Source organism: Neopsephotus bourkii, unplaced genomic scaffold (genome assembly GCF_033783945.1).
Source record: "Neopsephotus bourkii isolate Nb327-2 ecotype Australia unplaced genomic scaffold, CSIRO-AGI_Nbou_v1 NB_257, whole genome shotgun sequence".
NCBI classification, from domain to species: domain Eukaryota; kingdom Metazoa; phylum Chordata; class Aves; order Psittaciformes; family Psittacidae; genus Neopsephotus; species Neopsephotus bourkii.
Genome location: NW_026900766.1, coordinates 1,232,702 through 1,260,173, shown reverse-complemented (window position 1 = coordinate 1,260,173; position 27,472 = coordinate 1,232,702). Strand labels below are relative to the sequence as shown.

Here is a 27,472-nt window from a genome sequence, read left to right as displayed (position 1 = left end):
TTGGTTGGTTTGCAAGGATGGAGACTCCACAACCTCTGTGGGTAACCTATTCCAGTGTTGAAGTACAGTTTTGGTTAAAGAAACAGTAATTCCCTCTATCTAAATGGATTTTGCTGGTTTGCAACTTATGTCCATTGTTTCTTGTCCTATCATTGTGCTCCTCTGAAAAGACCTGGGTTAGTTTTCTTTATCTCTTCCCATGAGGCAGCAATAAGATTTCTCCTGCTCCCTTAAGTGTCTCTTCTTAAGGCTGAACAAACCAAGGTCTTTCATCTTCTCCTTGTATCTCATGTGATTCACCCACCCCACCCCCCAAGTAATTTTGATAGCCCTCCATTGGACTCCCTCCACAATGTCAATGCTTTCCTTGTAATGGGGAACCCAAAACTGTGAGAGGTGATCTTAGGGGTGCCAGATAAGGGTAAAGAATTGCCAGCCAATCTCACTGGTACAGTCCAGTAGGCAGCTGCCTCAGCTCTTGTCCACCTGCACCTCCAAGTTACTTTCTGCAAAGCTGCTTCCTAGCCAGTCCATATTGGCCTCTGCCATTGAATGGGCTTTTTCTGTCCCAGATGCAGGTCTTTGCATTTGCCTTTGTCAAACTTCATTTTCTGTTTCCAGCCTGTCAAAGTAGCTTTGAATAGCAGCTCTGCAGTCCAGTGTATCAACCATTCTTGCCAACTAGTTGTCTACAGACTTACAGAGAAAGCACTCATTGTCATGTCCAGCTCGTAAAACAGTATTGACTCCTGAGTTTTCAACATCCTCCCCCTGGCCTTCTTGAAGATGGGTGTGACATTTACGTTATTCTAGTCATAAGAAACTTCAGCCAATTGCTATAACCTTTTAAAGTTAGTTAGATAGATCCTAGTTGTAGTAACATCAGACAGCTCCTTCAGCACCCTCAGATGCATCTGAGCTGTTCTTAGGGACCTGTGCATGATGAGTTTGCTAAGTGGTCCCTAACCTTCTCTACTGCTGTCATTAATGGGAGTCTCATAGATTGTGCTACAAGGATCAGGGACATCAAAGGTCTGAGGTCAGATCTTATCACCAAAACCAAGGCAAAAAAAGCATTGCATACCTTAGCTCTGTTGCACAACAATGCTGTCTTGTGCTGTGAGGAGATACTTCACCTAAACTGCAATTAAAAAAATAACTCTTTTTTTCCTAATTTATGTGAAGTTCTGTGTAGGTTTCTCTTGCTTTCTATTAATGGGAAACAAAATAAGTTGGAAGTAAACTTCTTAGCTAGGCTGATCTCTGAATGTTTTGACAGGAAAGGAGATTGCTTCTCATGTCCCGAGCCATGTTGTGTTTAGTACCAGAATGAACTTTTTCAATATGTTAGTAAGATCTTTTTAGAACCGAGGATCTTTTTTGGTTTTAGATTTTTCTGTTTTCTTAATGTAAAAAAGAAATTAGAGTCTCGAACATACAAAGTATATTACAGATAAAGTATGTCAGTTTCAATATGACTTCATAATGTACTGATAAGATTTTAGCATTTATCTAGTGGCATTAGAAGACCACTGTGAAACAAACAGATTTTTTATTTGATAAAATTATCTTACATCACAGTAATCTGGATCTAGAAATAGAGTAGGGAGGTTTTATGCTCTAGTAGTAACATTGTCTAAAGCATGTAAATCTGTTACTTCACGGCTACTCAGATGACAGGTGTTTAAAGCATGCTATCAGGTATAATTTTGCAATACTTAATGAAATAAATTGCATAGTGGTTAGAGAGTACAAGTTTTTTATTATATATAGAAAATTATGGCCTACTTGAGCTATACAGGGAGGGTTTGACTGAGGATGCTAGAGGCAGATGCCCATCCAGAACCAGATTTCCATCATTATTACATGTAATTTATAATTTTTCAACACGTGAATCCTAGAAATAAAGTGAAATATGGAAATAATGATCCAACAGTATTCAGTAAAAATGAAAAATCTGGCTTGATATCTCTATGCAGAATTGCTTAAAATTTTGCAGCACATTTGAGCCTCTTCTTTCAAATGTAATTATTGCACTGCAGTCTGGGAAAACCTAAGCACAAGCATGTTGTGTGTATGCCTCAGAACAGGACTTACCACTCGGGAAATAACAGAACAAATAAATAGATTAAAAAAAGAGAGAAATCCCTTTAGATTTAGAAGTCTGTTACCATTATTCCTCTGAGTAAAATTCTCATTCCAGCTACATTTACTCAGACTGATCAAAAGTGAGGGTTCAAGAGCTCAGTTTAGAAATGCTTAGCCTTAAACTTATGCTTTTCAATCAATTTTTCTGCAGATTTTTCATCTTTTAAGTGGAAAGTTACTTTATGTCTGCTGCTTCTATCAGTTAAAATTACCTTTAGCTGTGAGTTCTTGTCACAGCATTAGCGGCAGTGTGGTTAACCCGTACATATGATACAGTGCAAAAGGGTACCTACTATAGTGATTGTGAGCTAATACAAGGCAGATAGAAGGTTACTCATGTTAAAAAGTTGATATTTGTAGCAATACAGTGTACCTAAAATACTGAACTGTAGTGAATTTAAAAACTATTTTAATACTGTATGTGTAAAGTCCAACTTCAGATATCTGTGTGTACCAGTTATCTTTAGATTATTAGATATATAAGCTGATTTGCTTTTTGCTGTTTTATTGTTGTTTACAATAAAATAAGTGAGGTGTGACAGGGAATGTGAGAAGCTTTTTCTTGTGATATCGGTATTCTGCCTTAGCCCTGCAGTATTTCCGTTAAAACCACTGGAGTACCATGGTTAAATGCAAGCACTGCTCAAAACTGTTAAGTATTTTGGGAAGTTGCTTCTCTGTTGCCCACCTTACTTTTCACCCTCCTGCCTCCAAAGGCTATACTGAAACTAACCATGATGAGTACATGAAAGAATATGTAGCAGTAAAAGAAGTAAACATGTTTGTACAACAGTTCAAAGTAAGCATACTCAGTAAGCTTCCTCTTCCATTTGTCTTTGTGTGCAGAATCCAGCCATTCCGATGCAGAAGCTTCAAGACATTCAGAGAGCAATGGAGCTGCTTTCTGCATGCCAAGGCCCAGCAAAGAATATTGATGAGGCTACCAAACGTAAATACCAGTTTTGGGATACTCAACCTGTACCTAAACTTAGTAAGTTTAACTGGACCTGGGCATAAGATCTGTCTTACAGACCACCAAAAGAATGTGTGCCAGCTGTGGAGCATGTTCTGTAAAATGGGTATGAAGTTGGACTGTGTGTGGAGATACTTAATCTTTTATGGAGTTTATGTGGAACTCTTGATGTTTTCTTGGGAAGTGCTTGCACCCCCCACTCCACTCAGTGATACACAACAAAATATGGTGTTAATAAATCTCATTCTGATGTTCTCTATAACAATGGGAAATGCTATAGAAATAGCATTCCTATGTTTATTTTAGGTCTGAGCTCTTGAACAGCAGAACACAGAAGTCTTGCATTTTAGGGGAAAATAAGAACTTTTAAGTAGTAACAAAGACTCAGCTTTGATTTAATTTATTTATTTTCCTTTTTTTTTTTTCCCCAGTAGATAGATTTGCTATCCCAGAGATAATGCCTCTCCTGCTGTAGGTTACACTGTTTTCATGCAGTTTTAAGTGAATAATGGCACTTCTGTCATGTATGAACACTTTTACTGCTGTGTGTTCATGGGCTTCCTCCACAATGTATTCTACCTTGAAGATGTGCTTTCTTGGTCTGTTTTGTGTTCTTGGTACCAAGTGAAATGATGAGGTGACCTCTCCTTGCCTTTAATTTTGTAAGGAATTTGGTAGATTACTTTTTATACTGTTATCCCTGATAACACAGTTGATAAATCTTAGTCTTTGTAGAAGGTAGTTGCTAACTCTCTCTTCCTTTTTTTTGAATTGCTTTCTGATCTTCTTTCCCTCTCATTATCTTTGAAGTAAGCAGCTGTAGCTCTTCAGTGCCTGCAAAACTTCAGGACCCCACGAGTAAAGGAGTCTCAGCAAAATAGCTGTTGCTCTGTCCTCTCCATGGCATTGGAGATTGGTATAGCATAACCAGAAAGAAGGTAGTCTAAAGCACAGGAGCACTCTCTCTCTCCACAGGGCAGCATTTCACATTAATCCATTTTTATAGCTTAATCCACGGAGATCTCATTTCTACTTAACTTCTTGTATAGAGAAGTCCAGAGCAGAGCCCTGGAGGAAATATTTTTCAGTGGATTGAACTGACTCTTTTCCCTACAAGCTTTATCCAGACACATCTGTAAACTAATGGTAGTAATTGTCACGGTAATCTTGCTTAGGCAGAGGAATAGCTTAGGCTAAATAAGTTGATGTATAAGTCGAAAAATACTTCGTCCATTACAAAGATTTTTCAGAACTAGCTTAGGTGTCTTCGCAGCAGTTCCAGGAGTTCAGTTCAAGTTAGTCAATACATCTTCACAGTATCACAGTATGTTAGAGATTGGAAGGGACCTCAAAAGATCATCTAGTCCAATCCCCCTGCCGGAGCAGGAACACCTAGATAAGGTTACACAGGAACGTGTCCAGGCGGGTCTTGAATGTCTCCAAAGAAGGAGATTCCACAACCTCCCTGGGCAGCCTGTTCCAGTGTTCCGTCACCCTCACTGAGAAGAAGTTTCTTCTCAGGTTTAAGTGGAACCTCTTGTGTTCCAATTTGTACCCATTTCCCCTTGTCCTTTCATTGTTTGCCACTGAGAAGAGCCTGGCTCCATCCTCGTGACACTCCCCCTTTATATATTTATATACACTAATAAGGTCACCCCTCAATCTCCTCTTCTCCAAACTATAGAGACCCAGCTCCCTCAGTCTTTCCTCATAAGGGAGATGCTCCACTCCCTTAATCATCTTAGTTGCCCACTCTCTCCAGCAGGTCCCTGTCCTTCTTAAACTGAGGGGCCCAGAACTGGACACAATATTCCAGATGAGGTCTCACCAGGGCCGAGTAGAGGGGAAGGAGGACCTCTCTCGACCTACTAACCACCCCCCTTCTAATACACCCCAGGATGCCATTGGCCTTCTTGGCCACAAGGGCACAGTGTCGGCTCATGGTCACCCTGTCGTCCACCAGGACCCCCAGGTCCCTCTCCCCTACACTGCTCTCTAACAGGTCGTTCCCCAACCTATACTGGAACCTGGGGTTGTTCCTGCCCAGATGCAGGACTCTACACTTTCCCTTGTTATATTTCATCAAGTTATTCCCCGCCCAACTCTCCAGCCTGTCCAGGTCTCTCTGGATGGCAGCACAGCCTTCTGGCGTGTCGGCCACCCCTCCCAGCTTAGTGTCATCAGCAAACTTGCTGACAGTACACTCAATTCCCTCATCTAAATCGTTGATGAATATATTAAATAATACTGGTCCCAGAACCGACCCTTGAGGCACTCCACTAGATACAGTACTTCTTTAGAGATGAGAGTCTGTCACTTGTCAGCCTAAGAGGATTAATACACCAATTTGTTAGTGTTGTGCAGTAGAAGTATGCTTTGTTGAATTTGGCCAGCAGAGGTTTTGTTCAACAGTGTTTATGAATTGCTTCTTGATCACGTTATTTTTTTTAAGCTTTTCCTGTATCTGTTGAATGAACGTATTGGGAAGTCTTTGCTATTCAATATGCTGGATATGTTTAGGTGTGGATAAGAAACAACCTGTTGATTCATGAAATAGCTACAGGGTTCTGTGTGTTAAGTTAACTTCAGAATCCTTCTGCCTTCTAGTTAAGGTTGTTAGCAATAAGTCCTTTAGTGAAGACAGTGGCAGTAACATTTAGGCTGTTATTTTCTGAAGTTTGTGTAAAGATGCTGCTAATGTTGACCTTCCAAACCGGGTGGCAGGCTGTAACTGCTAGTCAGGACTGTGTGTCATTTGAGAAAAGGTCATACTTTTGAGTACTTTGAGAACATTTGAGTGTCTAGAGCTTGATGATGGTGACAGGAGGGTTGACAGTTTATGGGTGAGACTCAGGGGCAAGGCCAAAAAGGCAGATTTAATGGTCTAAGTCTGTTACAGACCACACAACCAGGATGAAGAGGCAGACAAAATATTCAATAAGCAACTGGGAGAAGTCTCACAATTGTTAGCCCTTGTTCTTATGAGGAACTTCAACGTAACAGATGTCTGCTGGAAATACAGTACAGTGGAAAGGAATCAGTCTAGGAGGTTCCTGGGGTGTGTGGAAGATAGCTTCCTGACACAGCTGGTGAGTGAGCCAGCTAGGGAAGGTCCCTTGCTGGACCTGTTGTTTGTGAACATAGGACTTGTGGATGATGGGGTGGTTGGAGGCCTGCTTCAGCACAGCAGTCATGAGAGCTTTTGATTGTTGAAGTAAGGAGGGGGTTGGCAGTACTGCTGCCTTGGACTTCTGTAGGACAGACTTTGGCCTGTTTAGGAGACTGGTTTAGAGAGTCCCTTGGGAGGCAATCCTGAATGTCAGTGGAGTCTAGGAAGGGTAGACATTCTCCAAGAAGGAAATCTTAAACACACAAGAGCAGGCCATTCCCATGTGCTGAAAGACAAGCTTGTGAGTGTGAAGACTGGCCTGGCTGAACAGAGAGCTTTAGCTGGAACTCGAGGGAAATAAAGGAATGTTTGCTGCCTCTGGAAGAAGGGACAGCTAGCTTAGGAATATCACAAGGATGTTGTGGTGTTTTGCAGGGAAGGATTTAAAAGAACTTAATCTGCCTGCTGCTGTAATAGCCTGTCCTGGGTTCAGCAGTAGCAGTCATTTTTTTCTTCTTAGTAGCTGGTGCAGTGCTATGGTTTTGACTTTCGGCTTGGGAACAGTGCTGGTAACACCGATGTTTTTGGTTATTGCTCAAGTGTTTAGTCTGACCAAGCATTTTGTGAGCCTCATGCTGTGCCAGGGAGGAGGAGAAGCTGGGAGGAAGCAGAGACAGGACACCTGACCCAAACTGACCAAAGAGGTATTCCATACCACACCATGTCATGCCCGGGATGTAACTGGGAGTTACCTGGAAGAGCACTCGCTGCTCGGTCAGGCTTGGTCGACAGGTGGTATCATGTTCTCTTCCCTTGTTGTTTCCCCTATCATTACTGTTATTGGTGGTAGCAGTAGTGGTTTGTGTTATACCTTAGTTACTGGGCTGTTCTTATCTCAACCTGTGGGAGTTACATTCTTTCAATTCTCCACATCCCTCTGGGAGGAGGGGGGGGAGGGAAGAAGGGGGGAAGTGAGTGAGCGAGACTGCATGGCTGACAGAGTTTAAACCACAACACAGCCGATAACAAATGTTTCTATAAATACATTAGCAACAAAAGGAAGGCTAAGGAGAATCACCATCCTTTACTGGATACGAGGGGTATACGTAGTGACAAAGGATGACAAAAAGTCTGAGGAATATAATGCCTTCTTTATCTCAGTCTTTAATAGTAAGACCAGTTGTTCGCTGAGTACCCAGCACCCTGAGCTGGAAGACTGGGGAGCAGAATAAAGCCCCCATAACCCAAAGGGGGATTGTTAGTGACCTGCTATACCACTCAGAAGTCTATGGGGCCAGATGGGATCCACCCAAGGATACTGAGGGAGCTGGTGAAAGTACTCACCAAGCCACCTTCCATCATTTATCAGCAGTCCCGGCTAACTGGGGAGGTCCCAGTTGACTGGATGTTAGGAAATGTGGCATCCATCTACAAGAAGGGCTGGATGGAAGATCTGGAGAGCTACAGGCCCATCAGCCTGACCTCAGTGCCTGAAAAGGTTATGGAGCAGGTCACCTTGAGTGCTATCCCAGAGCACATACAGGACTATCAGGTGATCAGGCCCAGTCAGCATAGGTTTACGAAAAGCAGGTCCTGCTTGACTAACCTGATCTCCTTCCCTTAGTGGATAAGGGAAGGGCTGTGGATGTTGTCTACCTAGACTTAAGTAAAGTAAGGCTCTGCAGGGGGATCTGGACAGGCTAGATTGATGGGCCAAGGCCAGTTGTATGAGGTTCAACAAGGCTCAGTGCTGGGTCCTACACTTGGGTCACAACATCCCCATGCCATACTACGGGCTTTGGGAAGAGTGACTGGAAAGCTGCTCAGCATAAAAGGTCCTGGGAGTGTTGGTTGACGGTCAGCTGAATATGAGCCAGCAGTGTGCCCAAGTGGCCAAGAGCATTCTGGCTTGTATCAGAAATAGCATAGCCAGCAGGGCTAGGGAAGTAATCGTCCACCTGTGCTCGGCCCTGGTAAGGCTGTGCCTTGCTGCGCTCAGTTCCAGGCCCCTCACTACAGTAAAGACATTGAGGTGCTGGAGCAGGTCCAGAGAAGGGCAATGAAACTGATGAAGGGTCTGGAGCACAAGTCTTAAAAGGAACTGCTAAGGTAACTGGGGTTGCTTAGACTGCAAATGAGAAGGCTGCAGGGGGACCTTATCGCTTTCTACAACTACCTGAAAGGAGATGTCAGTCTCTTCTCCCAAGCAACAAGTGATGGGACAAGAGGAAATGGAATCAAATTGCAGCAGGGGAGGTTTAGATTGGATGTTAGGGGAAAATTCTTTATGGAAGGGGTTGTCAGTTGTTGGAACTGACTGCCCGGGGAAGTGGTTGAGTCACCATCCCTGAAGGTATTTAAAAGATGTGTAGATCTGGATGCTTAGGGACCTGGTTTAGTGGTGGACTTGGCAGTGCTGGGTTAATGGTTTGTCTTGATGATCTTAAAGGTGCTTTCCAACCAGAATGAGTCTATGATTTGGTAGGTGCAGCTCCATCAAAGAGGAGTAGTTTCTGTTTGTAGCTATATATTGAGGGACTGGATTGTAAAATCGGGAAGAAGAAAGCACGTTTTCATGTAAGATTTTAGGAACAAGTTTCACATTTCATCAGCATCCCTTAAATGCCCTGGCTTTGCTGTGTCACTGCTCCTGAGTAAACCTGTTGAGCTCAGGTCTGTTCAAGTCAGTAGTAAACGGGATCTGAGCCACAGCTTGTTAGCTGTGAGTACAATGTGTTTCTTATGATGAGACCATGGATCTCCTGGCTGGCTAAATGGTGTGCATGTGCTGATGAATTGCTGTCCTGTGTTACGAAATACTGGGTATCAGTTGAGGTAGAGTAGTCCTGTGCACGTCTATAGATATTCTAATGAGATAGTCATTAGTCCATCTCATGCAGTCTGTAAGAAAGAAGTAGTACAAGCTAACAATACTAATTTTTTTTCAGCATTTTTTAAAAGCTTCATGTTCCTATGAAATAATGGTGAGAAAATACATGATGTGAGTTAAATGCAGTTTTGAAAACTACCAGGAAAGCAAGCAGTGTAACCATTCTTTTTTTTCTCCCCTTTCCTTCTCCTCTCTCAAAAGATGAAGTTATAACTTCACATGGTGCAATTGAACCAGATAAGGACAATGTCCGCCTAGAGCCATATTCTTTGCCACAAGGTTTTATGTGGGACACATTGGATCTTAGCAATGCTGAAGTTGTAAGTAAAACAATTTTCATATGTATCTAAAGTCATTCAAGTTTATCCTGATTGATGTGTGTGGATAAATCTTTGGAATTTTTTTTTGTGTGTGTTTTCAGCTGAAGGAGTTATACACACTGTTAAATGAGAATTATGTAGAAGATGATGATAATATGTTTAGGTTTGATTATTCACCTGAATTTCTTCTGTGGTGAGTAGCAAGTTCCACATTCTGGTCTGGCTGAAGTGCGAAGAAGGGTGTTTTTATTACATCTTCTTAGGCAGTAATTTGTAATTATTTCTGTCATCAATTCTAGGGCGCTACGTCCTCCGGGCTGGTTACCCCAGTGGCACTGTGGGGTTAGAGTGTCTTCAAACAAAAAACTGGTAGGATTCATAAGTGCCATCCCTGCAAATATTCGTATTTATGACAGGTAAAATGCATAATTACTTTTGCTTTTTGTAAAAGAATAACACCATGAAACAAATCTTAAACTGGTATCCATTGCCACAGAGAACTTTAAAAGGAGAGAAGGATGCTTACTGACCATAAAGTCAAATGAATCCTGTGTGTGCAGCAGTGACTTTTTTTTCTACTCTTCTTCCTCCACCCCACCCCTCCAAGCTCGTGAGCTCATGGACTGCTTACAGTGAAGACCAGGAATACATAGTTAAGGAATTTTCTTATTGATAGATGATACAGATAATGACACAGTTTCCTGACCCTCCAGGAAGGTATTTAAAGGATAGTCCATCAGATGGACTTCGTTGGCCAGGTCTTCATGTACTGACAAGTACTATGATACCATATAGCATGAGCTTGGATGCCACACTGCATCTTAAAGTGAGGCAAGTCTCAATAGAGCTCTGAAAAAGGAGTGTTGCAAACGCCTTAGACACAGTTTGCATGTTGCACAATTTGCCATTGCAGTTGCGGTATCATGGATTAGCATTTATTGCAGATATACTTTTTCACAGGCTGATTTATTTTTACCTTGAATTCTTCTGTCACAACATGGAAAGGTACAATTATGCAAATGAAAATATGCAATGTGCAACTCTTGTTAACTTTTCCACTATTTAATGTCCTTTTAGTGTGAAGAAAATGGTAGAGATCAATTTTCTATGTGTCCATAAGAAACTGAGATCTAAACGGGTAGCACCTGTCCTCATTCGGGAAATAACCAGAAGAGTAAACCTGGAAGGAATTTTTCAGGCTGTTTACACTGCTGGAGTGGTACTCCCCAAACCTGTAGCCACTTGCAGGTAACCTAGGTGATGTTCATAATATCAGTTCCTGTAGGAGTCATTTTAATGAACGTGTTATGTAATTGGCTAGAAACATTACAAGCATAAAATTTAAAGAGATTACCTGTTGTGGCCCTGACTAACCTGAAAGCGTCAGGGTGGGGTTTCCATGTCTCCTTCCTTCCTTGTCTCCTTTTTTTTCCCCCTTTCTTCTTTCATTCCTTCATTCCACTGTTTTGGATAAAACAGTTTCTTGGACTATAATCTAATTTTGGGTTTGTTTATCATACCTTAAAAACAGACTAAGAGATGTTTCTGTTGACCTTCTGGTGGGAGCCATGCTAGCAATGACAACATTGTATACCTGTGTTTTTCAAGTGGTTTGTTTCCCTGCTGGGGCACTTCCCTGTTGACATGGCTGCCTGCCAGAGATGGCAGAGCATTTCTGGGAATTGTATGATTTGCTTTTTTGAACAACTTTCATTTTTCCTGGAGAAAGGAGAACTTGATCAGCATTTGATAAAGGTGGGAAGACTATCACATGAGAAGACTTGTATGTAATCAAGGATAATTTTTGTTTACTTGGGATGGATTTTGTTTCTATTTGGAAAAGTTTAGTTCCAGCAGTATTAGTTCAGCTGTCTGTCCTGGAGCACAGGGTACTTCTTCATGTGAAATTGTGTTTGTACTTATCAACACCGAAGGTCCTGTCAGCTTTTGTAAGGAAGGATAGACAAAAAAAGCCATGCTGTGTTAGAGTAACTAGTGATGTTCTGTTAGACGATGATCTGCTAGGAAGGGGAGATCTCCTTCAGCAGACTGCTTAGACATGAGGAGAGGGTCCTGTCTATACAACAAAATAAATGTTATGGTGAGATATTCAGGGCAATATACTAAAATGTGATTACTCATTCTGTAATGAGAACCATTTGCTTGGTTTAAAGATATGGTGGTAGCAGGCCTTGTTGAAAGCTACTGCTTGGATGTAACTTTTCTTTATATGTTTTTTGCTGAAGCTTCTTACAGGCACAGTACAGGTTTGCTTAGAAACAAATTTGTACATGAGGTGCAATGTGAGAAAGTAGGGAAATAGATGCTATTTAATCTCATTGTTAATTTTATTTCCAGGTATTGGCATCGATCACTGAATCCCAGAAAACTGGTGGAGGTGAAATTTTCACACTTGAGTAGAAACATGACTCTACAAAGAACGATGAAGCTCTACAGACTTCCTGATGTAAGCAGTATGACTTACAGAGAACCCCACAGTTACTGTGAGGCCCAAAATAACCTTCCATCTGTCTCTGACAGCACAGGTTTTTCTGTGGAAAGGCAGTGTGTGCAGGACATTGGGTTAAAAAATAAAAAATCTCTGGTTGATAAAAAAGACCTTAAGGGATATACTAAACAGAAGAGACTGTTGTTAGAAATGTAGATCTGTATATGGAGAAAATAGAACTTTTGATCTAAAAGCCATAAACAAACAAAGAACAAAACAGAAACCTTGATTTATACATGTGGGATTGAGCTAAAGATGTGTAAAACTATTCTCTGTATGTTTAATCTAGTAAGAGATTACGGGAACAACAAAGCATCAGTACATGTCTTAAAAATCTCAGAGAAGTCCATCAGAAAGCTGATCGAGTACAGTGGGGTTTTTGATTTGAGTCTAATTCACAACTTTTGCTGTTGGATAATGTTGTTCTGCAGTAAGCAGGCTCAGGAAAAGCCACCTCAGTATGTTGTGTACTGTTTATTTGGATGGTCTAGCTAAAAAAAACCCCAGGTGTTCTGGCATAGCTAGGTTGGTTACAAATATTTTTCCTTATGTTTGCAGCTAGTAGTCAGGCTGGCAAAAAGCCTTAGAATGCATTTCCAAGACAGGACAAGTCACTGTAAGTAGTCTGAGATGTACTATTAAAAAATCTCATTGCCGTAATTAATAGCTTAAAGAAGATAGCCTGAGCTTTATGATTTGAAAGCAATTTCTTTGCTTGTAAAAGCTACTTTTCTATTTGGAGGGATTGCAGAATGCCCCTTACCTGTACCATATCAGTAAGCCTTTATTTAAACAAACCCTCCCTTTTGGTTAAAAAAAAATACATTTTTCCTCACTTGTAGTACTTTGTAGTGATTTATCTGACTTGGAAAATTGCATCTGTTTATATTTAGCTTGATGCAGCAGGTTCTCTTACTACTTGTATATGTTAGTAGTACACTAAGTACTTCTTGGAATAAAGCACATGCCATGGCTCGATCTGGACTCCCGCTGCTGTCAGAGAGACTGGTTTTCTGTGCTGCCTGCTTATACCTGTGTCTGTACATGCAGGTTCTCCCCTGTTGCAGGGCAGCAGTTTTCAGAGCTTAAGAATTAATAACCAAATTAATTAGGTTTTAATCATGGAGAGCTTAATATAGCTTCCATCAAATCGAGACGACTTTTTTAATAGTCTGAAAAAGTGCAGTAGACCATTTCAAATACAGGTTTTGATGGCAACTCTAGTACTGTTTCTCATGGAAGCAGTACAGGTAAAGAATAAAGAATAAGGATCTTTCTTACAGTACAAAAAGTATACCTACAGAGAATCATTAGAAACAACAGCAATTGCATCCTGAGCATCTTCCTGTCCTAATCATAAAAACCCAGATTTCAACAGAAAAATAAATAATGGAAAACAAAGAATACATCATAACTCGTTCAGAACATGCAGCTAAGGCAAACATACTGTACAGAGATGTGCAAATAGAAAACAGGTGCTTTGAAAAGCAACTTTTAAAACCAAGTGATGTAGGAGTCCATATGCCCCAGCTGTCTATTTTTAGATTGGATTTGGGAGCTTCTCCCATGGAAAATAAAGATTTAATCTTCATGTTAATGTTTTCTCTTTAGGTCTTGTGCTTTGGCGGTGGTTTTGGGTTTTGTGTTGTTTTTTCTTTTTCCTTGAGAAAGGGTTTAAGTGCTCTTGAGGATCTTAATCCTCAGCTTCAGGCTGTTGCCATAAACAGTACAATCACATAAATTTGTTCATTGAGTCCTCACTGTCCTGTCCCTCAGCATCAGACACTGTTTCTTGCATTTTAACCTCTTTTTGTAGTGTCCTTGGAATATCATTGCTGCTGGAAGCTAGTCTCCCTTTAACAGGAATTAATCATTCCTAATCACTTGAACACTCTGAATTAAAAAGGTTAAATATTATTAATTAATAACTACCACCCTCAGTCAAGGTTGCATTTGTGCATGTACCTATAGATATAATAAATAAAGTGGGTTTTTTTTCCCTAAGTATTTAATCTCTTGAGCAAGGAGTTTTCTGAAAGAGGTAGGTTTTGGCTGTGTTTAGATTAAAGACAGGAGCATCTTTGTCTCTGTATGTCTTTTCCTGACTGTGATCCTGAGCCAGGATACTGGCATGAATATGTGCCAGTGCAGCTTGATATGTGGATCAGAGAAACAAATTTTAGCCCAGTTCTGTATACTTTCCCTCGCTTGTGGGGCTGTAGATAATTGTTTACCGGTGGCCATTCTGAGTGTTCTGGGGGATAAGGATGTTCCAGCCCAGCTGCTTTTCCTCCCATCCTGTTCCAGTGTATGGCTGTAGAGAAGGACAAAGGCTTGGAGGATGCCAAAATTAACCTTTTATAGGTTATGAATGAAATACAGCATAGGAATTGTCATGTTGATGAGTCAGGTGAATACCCCTATGGATTTAGGGCATTTAAAAATCTAGATGAAGTGCTGTTGTGGAGACAAACCATAGTCCCAGGCTGCTGAGGAAAGCAGGAAGACTGAAATATAATACACAGGCCAGAGCTGTGGAAAAATATGCCTTGATTTTTTTTCATCTTGCTGCTGACTCCCAGAGTATGTGAATAAATACCTCCCCCTGAATAATGTCTTCTGAGCAGACCATAATCAGATACACTAATTTCAGCATTCCAGTAATCAAGTCTCTACCTGGCTGCTCTTGCAATTGACTTTGCTGTGATTAATGTAGTATGTGTATGTAGTTCAGACAGATGAAGCAGGATAAATGAGCTCTGAAAAGAACAAGCTTTAGCATCTCTAAAAGAAAACATTCAGGAAAGCTAATAAAAGCAGTGGAGAAAGCTTTAATCACCTTTGCTTGTTTAAACATTAATTGCGTAGTACTGGAAAGCAGTATTTCCTTTGCTGATGTTTAAAGCCATAGAAATAACTTTATGTGTTAAAATACTGTAGGTTTTTAATTTTGGGCGCTTGGAAGTTATGAGGATCCTTCTTGTTAACACAAACAGCGGTTGTGCCTGTACAGAAAGTTGAATTAGCGAGGGAGTTTGCAAGTGTTAATAATAGGTGGACTTTAAAAAAAAAGTGATTTCTAATTATACTTTATCAGCTGACTTTGGCTGAATCACAAGTGTTCTTGTCTTCAGATTATTTTCTGATACACAAGTTGCTTTATATTTTGTTTCTGTGTCTGGGCCCTAGGTAGTTCAGAAGAAGATAAGAAATAAGGACTGCCCTAAAAAACCTTAAACAATACAAAATGAGTGAAGTCTAGGCTGTTGGCAATGGCGTCTATTTCTCTGGAGAAAAGAAACTGTTTCAGTAATGAAATATAAAGATTGAAATGCCCCAAACTGTCTCAATAATTAGAAGAGAGGGAATTCTGATTGAAAGCCGTTTGCAAAATAGCATAATGAATTAGGTGGCTGGGGTAAAGTAGGCTAATAAGGAATGCATTATAGCAAATGGATTGAGTCTGCAACCTACTTTCAGCCTTTGCTGTGTATGCAGTTTTCCTTTCATCATTTTAATATCTGTTTTTCTTTTGTTACAATAAGGCCACAAAGACTTCAGGTTTGAGACCAATGGAACAAAAGGATACTAAAGCAGTACAAGAATTAATCAACACTTACTTGAAACAGTTTAATCTTGCTCCTGTGATGGATGAAGAAGAGGTAGCTCACTGGTTCCTGCCTCGGGAGCATATTATTGACACTTACGTAGTAGAGGTAAAACATACCCTAACTACTTGATGAATGTGTATGTGAATGGTGCTTATAAAAGCTAATGTCTGCATCAAGTTCTTGAAATGCAGACAGTATGAAAAATGTGTGCTATAGGTAGAATTTGATACCATGATTCCAAGCTTTGTTCTTTGCATTGCATCCTGTTAATGTGAGACCATTCGGCTGTGATAAACTGTAGCTCTTATAACAGGATATTTCTAAGAATTTTAAAAATTCAAAATATCACTATCTTGGAAATATTGTAGAAAAGAACTTTATGTATTTTTAAAAACAACCCTTCCACCTCCATTTGTCCTTTTCTTCTGTAGACATATGACATGATAATAAGCAGCAGTCTTCAAATCTTGTTTTCTAGAAAAAAGGAAAAATGACACAATGACTGAGATAAGGATTTGGTTTGAGTTCAGTATCATTCTCTCAGGTGTTTGGTTTTGCCATACACTAGTTCAAAATCCTGTATTTTAAAACCCAATTTTAGGGGCACCTGCTGGGGTAATTAGGTTTTTTGATGATCTGCTTCAGTAAAATGTTTTTTTTTTCCCAGTAAAAAAGTGTGTGTGTGCGTGTCTGTGTATGTGTCTGTACATATATACATGTAAATGTAAAATAGGGAAGTAAAAGTTAACAACCCTTGGTGCTGTTGTGAGTGTTGTCAGCTAGCAGTTAAATTATCTTGAAAATTACAGTATTTGTCCACTAAAAAGATGGAGAGCATCATCTGTTCCTAACACTTATTCTTCCCTCCCCAACCTACTACTCCCACCCTCCAGCCTGCTGGTCACAACACTTCTTGCAAAATAAACAGTGCAGGAATAGATCAACATTTGGATTGGAAATCTCCAAGGCATGGTTAGGATAGCTGTAGTAAAGCTAGTGGAGAAAGAGGCGTGGAGAAAGAGGCGCTCTTCCCTTTGAGTCCACACTAAATCAGTTGTAGACATTGCACTTAGTGTATTGGTTAGAGACAAGGTTATTTGACAATAATCAGCACTAACATTCCTCAGCCTACCAGCTCCTCACAGAAGCTGGAGGTTGTTATGCTCACTGTTCCCACATTGCAGCCTGACTTTGTGCAGGAGTCTCAGCTGAATTTAGAAACTTACTGCTGATGGAGATGAGAGGTCCTGCTTTGTCAGTTGTCATTGTCCCAAGCTTAGCTTTCTACTTTCTCTGCAGTGGGTCTAGTGCTCATTGGAGTCTTCCATAGTATAATTTAAGTTATTGTCCCTCCTTTGTTCTCCACTTGCTCTTCTTCACTCCCCACTCCCTGGGTTGTTTTGGCTTTGTTGGTGAGTTGAAGACTGCAGAAAAATCTGGTGACCTGTTAGATCACCATGAGTGTACCACTGGCAGTGCCATTTTAACTGAACAGTGCAATCTTCACTTATTTGTTTTATGCTGTATCTTGAACTAGTTTCTCACTATACAAAATGTAGATTGGTTAGTGCTTAAAGATATGTGTGACCTGGCAAAGCTGGCATCAGATTTTTAAGTCATATTTGTAGCGTGCAGAGCTAAAACCTTAAAATATACTATATAATTCCTGAATTAACATTTTTATTGTCCTTACTGAATTTAGTGAGGGACTTAGTAACTTTTCTGTTGTTTTTAGTTTATCTCTACTACAGAATCTGTACCTGCTCTGAGACAATAGCTTTTTTGCATGTGGTGGGTTCAACTCACTTTTTACTGTAGAAGTACTGTCAATTTAAGGATCCAAATGAGGTCCATCACTGACTTCAAAATAGTGGGCACCAGTCATTCAAAACAAAGCAAACAAGCAAGAACAAGCATTTGTGTGTCTCCTTTGCCCTATCTTCTTGGAGATATCAGGAGACCCAATCGGAATAGCAGGAGTGAAAACCTGGGTAGGTTTTTTGTGGTCAGTGTGTCAGTCATAACACATATAATAATTATTTCCCATTTCCTACTAATCTACACTCCAGCAGGTAGTTAAACTGTGTTCTGTGCATGACAGATGAAGAGAGTTTGTGTAGGATACTTTAGATTTCTGTATAAGTACCTTTTTTGATCGCTACTGTTCTTAATAGAATGTCAGTGTGCTTTAGCAGTTGTTTAGCAAATGGATTAATAATTGTAGCAAATGGATTAATAGTTGATCAACAGTCGCTAGAACTGATTTAACTCTGCTTTGTATACCAGCACTGTACATTTTTTCCCTGGTATTAGAAAGTTGAGAAAATTACTCCTCACTGTGAACAACATCAGTTTTGAAAAACATTCTTTTAAAAATTATTTCAATTGCAAACAAATTTATGTGCTTTTTTTGGAAGTGTGCTCTTCTGATATTAGGCTAAGCTTGGAAAACTGTAATGCTTTGGCAACTGCCTGTCAGCATGTTATTGGTGGAATAGACTAGAAAAACCTAAATTATTTCCTTTTCTGAAGTGAATGTTTCAGGCTTCAGTCTCGCTCTGATGTATAGATACATCCTTGGCAAGAATTCAGTTTATTCAAACCTTAGCCAAAATTACCTGTTACGCTGTAATACTTACAGACCACAGAACTGTGCTGTATTTATTACTTTGCTTAGAACAGTCATGTTAGCCTAACCGATAATCAAGCCGTTACTTCTTATTAATCGACTTCTTTCTTTTTTTTTGTAGGGCTCAAATGGTATTTTAACAGACTTGCTGAGTTTCTACACGTTACCGTCAACAGTGATGCACCATCCTGTTCATAAAAGCCTCAAAGCTGCCTATTCCTTTTACAATATTCATACAGAGACCCCCCTCTTGGACTTAATGAATGATGCACTCATTATAGCTAAATTGGTAAGTTGTGCTGGGTGGTTTTTTTCTGCTTCTTTCACAAAAGTATTCTTAGGAGAGCTGGGAAGTTAAGAACCAGCAGGAATTTTTCCATATCATTGAATTCTGATTTCTTCTACTGTTCACAGCACAGAGTGCGGTTGATGAGACATATACAATATATATATATTAAAGTATAAAATGCCATGCTTGTTTTTCCTTTGAGCAATGCTAGGGAATGACAAGTGCGTGAAGATCAAGTGTTTGCAATAGCGTGAGCTCTGTAAATAATCCAAGAGCACACTCATGACCATATTCAGTAAGTACCAGAAGAATGGAAAGTATCACTAAAATAGTTTCATTAGTTCTGTTAAATACATTTTGGTTTTTTAAACTATTTTTTATTTCTACAAAACCTGAAAGTTCTTTTGTGCAAGCTTTATCATTTCATATTGCTGCCTGTAAAGGTCTGTTATGTTGTAGCTTTTAAACACACCTTCATGGATGGAATTACACTGACGGACAGTTTAGTTGAATGGAAGAAACTACAGTGGAAGTTTTTGAACATAGGAATTTTAAGAGTTTGGTGCTGTCTGATGGAAAACTTAATACTCAGTCCTTAATCATCAGGGTTTCATGGGACTGCAGTGCAAACACCAGTTTAGCAGTATAGTACAGATCTGTGCAAGTAATGCACATCCCAGCACTCTGAATTCTCAGGGACCTGTTTAGCCCTGTCAGTTCACAGCATTGCACAGGCTTCATCCAGTCCACGGTATTCATTCTAGCAACCATTCCCAACATGCTGCAGAGCATAAGCATGTTTTCTGCTCCTCATGCTTGAAGCTTGCCCCTCCCATCTGAAGTGTTGCTGCTGCACTAGTTGTGGTGTTACACCTACCAGATTGAGTGCTCAATGCAAGGAATTCTAGCTGTGGTCCAGCAGACCACATTCAGAGTCGTCTGTGCTGCATGTGGCACAGGATTTCTGTGTTGATCCTGTATGATGCCAGGGATGGTCTGCAAAGGCTATATCTGCTCAGACTTAAAGATACATGAAAGCAGTCACATGCGTGCCTAATGTCCTGCTGGCACAATGCCTTTGTGCTGTTAAGAGTGCAGGTTCTTAGGTCAGACTCCCTCACAGTTAATTGCAAGCAAATGGAGTTTTATATCCAGAACCCCAAGCAAATTCAGCTATTTGTACATGATGACTGTCACTGTGATGGCTTAACTGACTTTATTTCTATGTTGCTTGTTAAGAGTTCACAGTAAGCTGGAATTTGAGTATGTTTGTGTTGCTGAACAGAACCCTGTGAGTAGATCGGCTGTGTGACTGTTCTGGGAGCAGAATGGCTCTTTGAGTGGTGAATTTGGGAGGCTGAAGAAGAGAGGACTTGGTAGAGGGTGCATGAGGGAGAGTAATGTGGAAGATTTGAGTTCTAAATAGAACGGCATTTCAGAAAAGGACCAAATCACAGAAATAAAGTATTTATCATTAACAGAATGAGAAATGGCTGAAAACACCATAAGCTGTATTAATGCAGCTTTAGGTGGAGTAGCCCATGTGTGCCAAAACACTGTATGTGACTGTAAAAAAATACCTATCTATAGGAATAAGATAATGGATAATGCTTTAGGGACTCTTCAGACCTTTACCCCTGAAAGTGGCTTTGAAATTCCTGCCTTTTTGGAGGTAATCTTTGAGAAAAGTTGTGCCTTCCTTTTTATTGGGAAGATTTCTTTATGTGTGTACCTAATTAAAAGGCAAGATTTATTCCCTTGTCTTTTTTTCCACTTAATTAGCCTAGTCTCTTGGATATTGTGTGCCATGCTGTATGTACCATTTGAAACTTTAAAAGGTAAAACTTAAAAAATGTTTTGCTATTGCCAGAAAGGATTTGATGTATTCAATGCACTAGACTTAATGGAAAACAAAACATTCCTGGAAAAGCTCAAGTTTGGGATTGGAGATGGAAATCTGCAGTATTATTTGTACAACTGGAGGTGTCCTGGCATGGAATCTGAAAAGGTAAGGGAGAAAAAAAGGGCTCCTGAATTCTCTTTGGTGAAATGGTACATTAATCTACACAGGCCAAAATGTTTTAAAATAACTTTTTTAATCAGTCATATTTAAGATCTATAATTGGCATGCAGAAAAATAATGCTATTTAGATTTATTGCTATAATTAAACTAAAATGCTGCCTTTTTCATCTTCCTTTAGGTTGGTCTTGTATTACAATGAGGACACTTACGTTTCTAGAACTTTGAGGTCATCGTTTGAGTTAATTTGATCTCCATAACTCTTGGAACGGTGTTGTTCAAGAGGAGTAAAAGCACAACGTCAGTGATACTGAGGTAGTCCATTAAACCCAAACAATGAAGACATCCATATGTGACCAAATTTATGCATTTTCAGATAGATCAGAAGGTCCATGAAACTCTTTTATTGTCCATAAAAGAATAAAAGCACATTCATTTAAGTTTCAAAGCTTAGCTTGCACCTTGATGAGAAGAAGGTATTTTTTTTCCACTCTGTAGAAAAGACTGTTTTGTACAAACTGAACTTCAGTGGTGGATTAGGGTACAAAAATATTTGCTATTATGTGGATGAACTGCTGCATTTCTATTTATTAAGTGGTGGTGTATGTTTGTCAGTGTAACAGAATGAAGGATACAAACTTGAGTATCTTTGCTTATTTACTTCACATGGATATCATCATTTGGGGGAAAAACAATGAAGTACAATACGTTTGTAGCTCTATGGAAGTCCTGGATGTTTTTGTAACTAGAGCAGTATGACAATGTACTGGTTTAACTAGTGCATTTGTTTCTCCATAAGCAACGCTGCCAAATCAATAAAAATAGATTTGTACTTTGATCTTCGATAGATCAGTGGATTGATTTAACAGTATCGCACTGTTCAGTGCAGGTGTTATCTATGTTGCCGGAATGATAATACATTACTGTACTTAATTTACAGTTGTGGCACAAAACCTTAGTTTTTCCTCAGTAGAATAACATCAGCCTGTGTGTAAAACTAAGAATTTTAGTAGTGCTATCAGGATATTTGTAGTTTGAATGTTTTCAACGCTTCTGCGAAATTGCACATATTCCTTTGTCTACTTTGATTTCCTATGAAGTCTGTAATTCTAATGAAAATTATCTTGTAAATATGTATTCAGAAATTGTTCCTGGTAGTGTTTTTATCCTGACTTTGGAACAAGAAGTTTTGCTATACATGTGGCTGGTAAGCAGAAGAGAAACGCTCTACACTCAGTCCTTGGAAGTCTTTATACTGCACTTCCTGAAATGTAGAAGGGCTGATCTTTGTTGCTGGGGGGAGCTGTTAATTCCCTCATGAATGCTTAGCAACCAGAGTGGCTTCTGAAGCACTTTATATGCATTCCAGCATAGTGTCATAGCTAGGTATGGTCGCAGTTCTTTCAGCTCACGCATGCTGCAGTAACGTGAGCACTGAGGAAGTCTGCAGTAAGAAACTGTTCTAGCTGAAAAGTGCCAAATTGTGGTAGTGAAGCCTCCATGCTGTAAGCATCTTTTGAATGTGACATGAATATCTCATGAAATGCAGATGTCTAAACTTTCCTTTTAAACATGCCTGTAATTCTGAAAGCAGATTTTGCTGGAAGTTGAATTCTGTACCTGAAAACATCAACTTGGACGAAGATAAATTTTGTCTGTTCTTAACAACTGCTAGCCCTACCCACCTCCTTATAGCAGTGGGGTGTTTCTTTCTTCCCACTCCTTCTCCAATGTGTGAATGGTTTGTGGTTTGGTTTCTTTTTCTTGTGGAATTGCCTAGAGACAGTGATAAATACTTTCCCTTATGCTCTACGATTAAAGCATTTGACTTCCTTCAAACAAAGGAAGGGGTGGAACATGGTTTGTCTGACCCCTGGGTGTGCATCAGCTCAGGACCTCGTTAATTCAAAAGGGCTTCAGAGGAGATCTTTCAGGCATCTAATGGTGCAGCTGGGCTCTACAGCTTTGGCCCTCTGATAGCTGTCTGCTAGTAGCATTCTTAACAGATGGTGCAGCGGGAGCTTTGACTCCCTGTGTGAGGCCTGAGCAGAATTAAGTGCCTGAAACTGCAACTGATGGTAATGATATCTGAGGTTTTAAGAAGGATTTAATCTCAACTCCATCAAAGACTTAGTTCTTAATTCCCAAAAGGCAATAAGGTGCCTTCCTGGCTGGACACTGGCATTGGAGCCTGCTGGGATGAGGAGGAAGGTGCACCAAGGGGCTCAGTGCGTTCTGCTTCAGCTTTGAAGGCAGAGCTCACTTGGGTGCTGTTCAACATGAGGTGGGATAGCAGGGCATAGCTCTGTCTTCATGACTAGGGTACTGAGTTGCTAAGAAATGGTTGTGGCCAGACATTCCCTTACCTGGAGGGGTGATCTTGAATGCCAGGTGAAATATATGCGCACTGTTCTCTGCCTTCCCTTCCCTTCATGGAAATGCAAGTGGAAGAAGGGATAGCCAGACCTTTTCTCTGAAATCAGAAGGGAAATCCTCCCCAGCACTGTTGTTTGGAGAAGCATTGAGGCTATGATGGGCCCAAATATGTCCAGGTAAAAGACTTGATCCTGGCTTTCTGCCCTAGTCTTGTGGTAACTGCACATGAAGGAAGGCATGTGGCCACCCTTGTACTGTATTCTGGGAGAACAGTGCCCTTTGTTTCTGAATCTGAACGGTAAACTTCCCTGTCTTGGAAACATTAGTTAACTAGCATGGCTAAGTACACTAGTGCTAGTATGCCTTCAAGTTTTTTTGCATACAAAAAGCCAGAACAAAGGCTATGTATGAAGGACTACACAGCCAGGCAAAAACCCCCTCATCTTTTCTTGCCACCCTCAGCCAAGGAGGACGGAAATTTTGGCATTAAGTATCTTACTTTTGTTTAAACTTAAGGGAGCATCACGATTACAGAATCATTGCTACTGCCTCCATTTGTAGTTGGTCATGAACTAAAGTCACGTGAAAAAACCCCAAAATACAGATTAGGTATCTGATGGTACTGGGTATTTGGATTAGCAAATTTCTGAAACATACAACATGTAAATTCCATTTTTAAGAATACAAAGTAACTCAAAGTATTTTGTGTTTCTTCTACAATACCATACTGATGTTTGCTTAAACTGCAGAGTGCCAAGTAAGTTCCTCGGCTGTCTGATTGTCTGAATTGCAGCACTATTCCCCCTCCTTCCTACAACACAAATATCTCATTAGGAAACTATTTGTAGTCTCTAGTAAAACTAAAGAACACTCAAAAGATACGTGGAATGCGTTCAGTCTTGTAGCAGTTACAGCTGTCACCTACTTTATACCCAACAGTGTATGACTTACCTAATTTCCTGGGAAATTAATAGACACCATTTAGAAATCAAATGGAGTTTAGGTTAGCTTACATTTTCTCACAGGGTGTGTGTTAACAGCTTGCATAAGGAATTCATCTTTCAAAATGCAGCAGTAGTAACTGGGGTTTGTTCTGTATTTGAAAATATTGTTCCTTCAGCATATGAAACACCAGGTATTATGGAAGTCACGTCTGCCTATGTTCTTCACCAGAACAAGGTTATAGTTCAGGAAACTATGACAGTTCCAAAGGGAAGTCCAACTGTGCTGTTTACTTGAAACAAGCATTGAACCAGCTTTAAAAGTTATACTGGCATGGACCTTTGTTTAAATAAACTTTCACTTTTGGTATTGACTTGTTTGAATAATTATATTTAAATCTGTTTTGCTTGAAGCATGTTCATCTGTATAAAAATACAAAATTTGTTTACTGCTTTGCATTAATTCCAAAGATGGACTTATGATTTCTTAAATTACATCAGAATATTCATTATCAATTTTAACTCTGTGCAAATGAAATATTTGCTCCCAGGTAAAGACTTGCACCCAAGTTTGAGCAACATTCTTTATTAAAACAGAAAGTACCTCAACTGAATGCAACAACAAGCCCACCTTGTATTCAAGTGCTTTACACCCTAAAGCCTAACAAGATAGTTCAGTTACAGCTGTACTCCATATTGCATTTAAAAAATCAGTTATGCTGAAAAAGCTTTCTTCTTTTTGCGAGGTGGTTTTTTAATCTTATTTGGATTTGGAACAAGTTTCTTGATTTTCATAGGCTGCAAAATCACATCTGAAAGATTGCTTTCCATACGCTTCCGCTTCAGGCTCACGAACTCATCCCCCAGCACCTCTGCAAGCTGCTCAGGTTCCTCATTTTCTGAAGAACCTTCATGAGCAAAATCCACAGATTCTTCAGTTCTGTGCTGAAACCATGGCACTTCCAAGGCTGGTATCTTGGGAATTATTGCTGCTATTGCTTCTGTAAATTTATCAGACTGCTTCTTAAAGCCTAGTGCTAGAATGGATGTTAAGCCGAGAAGCGGTGCAATAGTTTCGCTAAGACGGGGAACCTGCCCTGCTGGCGTGGCTCGACTTGCGCTCAGCTGAATGAGGTGCGATGTGATCATAGCAGGCTTTGCAGACTTGCATACCAGCAAGAGAAGAAGTTCATCTTTTTCCAATGCTTTTGTAACTTCATTAACTCCAATAGCAAGCTGTCTTCTGATACTTGTGTCAGTCCACCCCGTTTTTTGTTGATGGCCTTCTACGTTCTCTTCCTTAGGGAGTTCGCTGGTGCTAGCATCATGCTTTCTTTCCATTTGTTTTTTTGTAAGGGAACGTTTTTTCACTCTTGGAGTCTCAATCTTTTTAAGCCCAGTATGTTTAATCCTTTCTTCTAAGGTCTGTAGTATAAAATGCATATCCTCTCCATCGATGGTTTTCCACTCTAAAACAAAGGGGTTATCTAGACATGTTTTTACAGCGGCTTTCTTTGCTTTGCAAACTGTTGCTGTCCCTTGCTGAATTACAGACATCCTGAGCCTCTTTTGTGTTTTGCCACCCTAGCTGTGAAGGGAAGAAAAAAAGCAGAATCACAATGTGAAACAAACTCCAACTTCCTGACTTTATTGAGGATTTTTAAAATTTTGCCTTTTCATTCCATAATCCATGTCTTGTGTTTGCATTGTCTATCCATGTCTAATGTCTGCATTTAGAAGGTATGACAGAAACCTGCAGACTCTTATTAATAAACTTGTGCTTTCCGTGGAGGAAGGGAATCCTTTATGGGCTTCCAGAAAGTTCATGTGTCTTTTACTCTTGTGTGACCTAGACCATGCCTTTAGGTTCAATGAAATGGATGTAGGGAAAGCGTAACTGTTACAGCTCTTGACTGATCTAGTCCTGAGTAACAGTGAGCAGGAAGGCAGGCCTGACTACAGCCCCTAGTAACTCACCAAGGCCCCACACTCCTCCTTGGATTACCATTCACCATCTCCTTGCTGAATCAGTGATACCTTCATTATTGCACAGCCAAGCTTACAAACAAGAGTTTTATCAATGCAGTGCAAACTGTGATGGTGTCATCCATGAGTCAGAAACACAGGAGTGGTTTTCAGAGAACAGTGAAACTGATTAGGCATTTCAAAATGCAGCAAAGCACTGTGCCCTCTCAGTACTCTCAGAACCTGTGCAGTGCCCTGCAGGGCATCCAGACGATGGTCTATTCATCCCAGCCCTTTGCCTTCAACACTGGGAACTGGAGAAACTGTCTGGGGAGGGCAGGGCTGCCATTTCCCTCTGTTCCCAGCCACCCAGAATGGCTCCATTAGGGATGGAAGATCTGCCAACCTATTTCATTAGTCCTTAATGGAGCTATCATCCACTAAGTTATCCGATCCCCTTTGCTTTACCATCACAGTTGCAACAAGCAAAACTCAGTAACAGCTGTAGACTGGAAATGACCACTAGAAATCTTGTATGTGACTGAACTGGAAATGGAAGCTTACGATAGGTTAAAAAGAAAAAGAGCTGAGGGTTATCGTTTTTAACAGCTTTCAATTAGGGATGCTCTGATAGTCTTTTGCAAGGGTTATCAAGCCAAGACAGTCACTTATACCTGAGAAAGGAGCAAGAGGTGAGAGATTTTTCAGTTTAACTTTTCCTTTTCAAAATGGGCACTACTGAGGAAAACAAGCGTGCAAGAACAGGAAATAAAGCAACGAGGAAATAAAGCACTCCGAACTCCTGCACCTCGCACCACCGGCCCGGCCCCTGCTTCCTGCGCACGGGAGAAACGTCCGCCAGCAGCCACCGCTCTCCACAGACCTGCGCACCCGCTCCGGGAACGCGGGTACGACGCGGCACCAGCAGATCGCGCTGCAAACGCACCAAGCCGGCCCGAGGCAGGGCCTCCACCCGCCTCCCCTAGTCGCTGGGCCCAGCCTGCCCGCGGATCAGCTGCAGGCCGAACCAGGACCAAAGTGCCGCCACCCCAGGAGCGTGCCGCCCTCCCGTACCCGTCCCAGAGCCCGGCCCTCAGCCGTCCCCCTCCAGCCTCCATCAGCGAAGTAAGCCCTACCTCCACCACCCGCATGCTCCCCAGGCACACGGCGGCTCTTGCATCACGTCGGCACCCAGAGCGGCCGGGCTCCGCCCCTCGGCCCGCCTCTGCGCTGGCATGGTGGGCTGTGCCGCTGCTGCTGCCCGCCTCCCGCTCTGGGGCCGGTGCTGGGAGAGGGCGGAGAAGGGGCTGCGCAGGGCGGGAAGGGGTGGTAGGGTTAGGGTAGATCTGACGGACGGAGAGCGAAGGTACTGGGGCTCGGCTGCAGGCGGGCAGTAGCCAGTACCGGGTAGACAAACAGCGCATTGGCCTCTGAGCGCCGATGATAGACGCCTGCTCTCGGTATTTCCTCGTTCTGAGTGCTGCCGTAAATTGCTTTATAGGGGGTAATAGATCTGATTTGTCGTACATCATCTAATAATGGCCAAGACAAAAGGCACTCCATAGGGACTTCACAGATACAGGGAGGTCTGTCACTGCTTTTCAGTGTGTGCCCTACTGCATGTATACATCGTATTCTGTCACGGTAAGGTGACAGGTAAGAAGCAGCTATGCTCAGGGTTTCCCACAGCCT

At 40.9% G+C, this 27,472-nt stretch overlaps 3 protein-coding genes across 8 annotated transcripts in view; 2 read left to right on the top strand and 1 right to left on the bottom strand.

The window, feature by feature from the left end:
• The window catches only part of NMT2 (N-myristoyltransferase 2), a 34,862-nt gene extending 10,673 nt beyond the window's left edge, over positions 1-24,189 (top strand). Inside the window, exons 3-13 of one of the 3 annotated variants that reach the window (XR_009724322.1) lie at positions 2,995-3,139; positions 9,322-9,440; positions 9,542-9,633; positions 9,740-9,856; positions 10,518-10,688; positions 11,799-11,907; positions 15,495-15,665; positions 18,311-18,478; positions 20,349-20,486; positions 20,680-22,657; positions 22,720-24,189. Coding sequence is in view for 2 of the 3 variants with exons in the window: in XM_061346095.1 (XP_061202079.1) it covers positions 2,995-3,139; positions 9,322-9,440; positions 9,542-9,633; positions 9,740-9,856; positions 10,518-10,688; positions 11,799-11,907; positions 15,495-15,665; positions 18,311-18,478; positions 20,349-20,486; positions 20,680-20,700 (1,251 nt within the window). In the remaining variant the exon portion in view is untranslated. Of the gene's footprint in view, positions 1-2,994; positions 3,140-9,321; positions 9,441-9,541; positions 9,634-9,739; positions 9,857-10,517; positions 10,689-11,798; positions 11,908-15,494; positions 15,666-18,310; positions 18,479-20,348; positions 20,487-20,679 lie in introns of all 3 variants that reach the window. The other 2 variants (XM_061346096.1, XM_061346095.1) reach the window with 2 other exon arrangements.
• Positions 1-27,472, top strand: part of CROT (carnitine O-octanoyltransferase) — a 235,564-nt gene that overhangs the window by 166,952 nt on the left and 41,140 nt on the right. The window lies entirely within an intron of this gene.
• Positions 24,386-26,498, bottom strand: RPP38 (ribonuclease P/MRP subunit p38). Its single transcript, XM_061346097.1, has 2 exons — positions 25,793-26,498; positions 24,386-25,403 (listed from the first exon to the last, which is right to left on the bottom strand). The coding sequence occupies exon 2, from the start codon at positions 25,370-25,372 to the stop codon at positions 24,530-24,532; it is 843 nt and encodes a 280-aa protein (XP_061202081.1). The 5' UTR covers positions 25,373-25,403; positions 25,793-26,498; the 3' UTR covers positions 24,386-24,529.

Excerpts from the sequence above, each read along its gene's own strand:
- RPP38 (XM_061346097.1), bottom strand. The coding sequence starts at position 25,372 with ATGTCTGTAATTCAGCAAGGGACAGCAACAGTTTGCAAAGCAAAGAAA.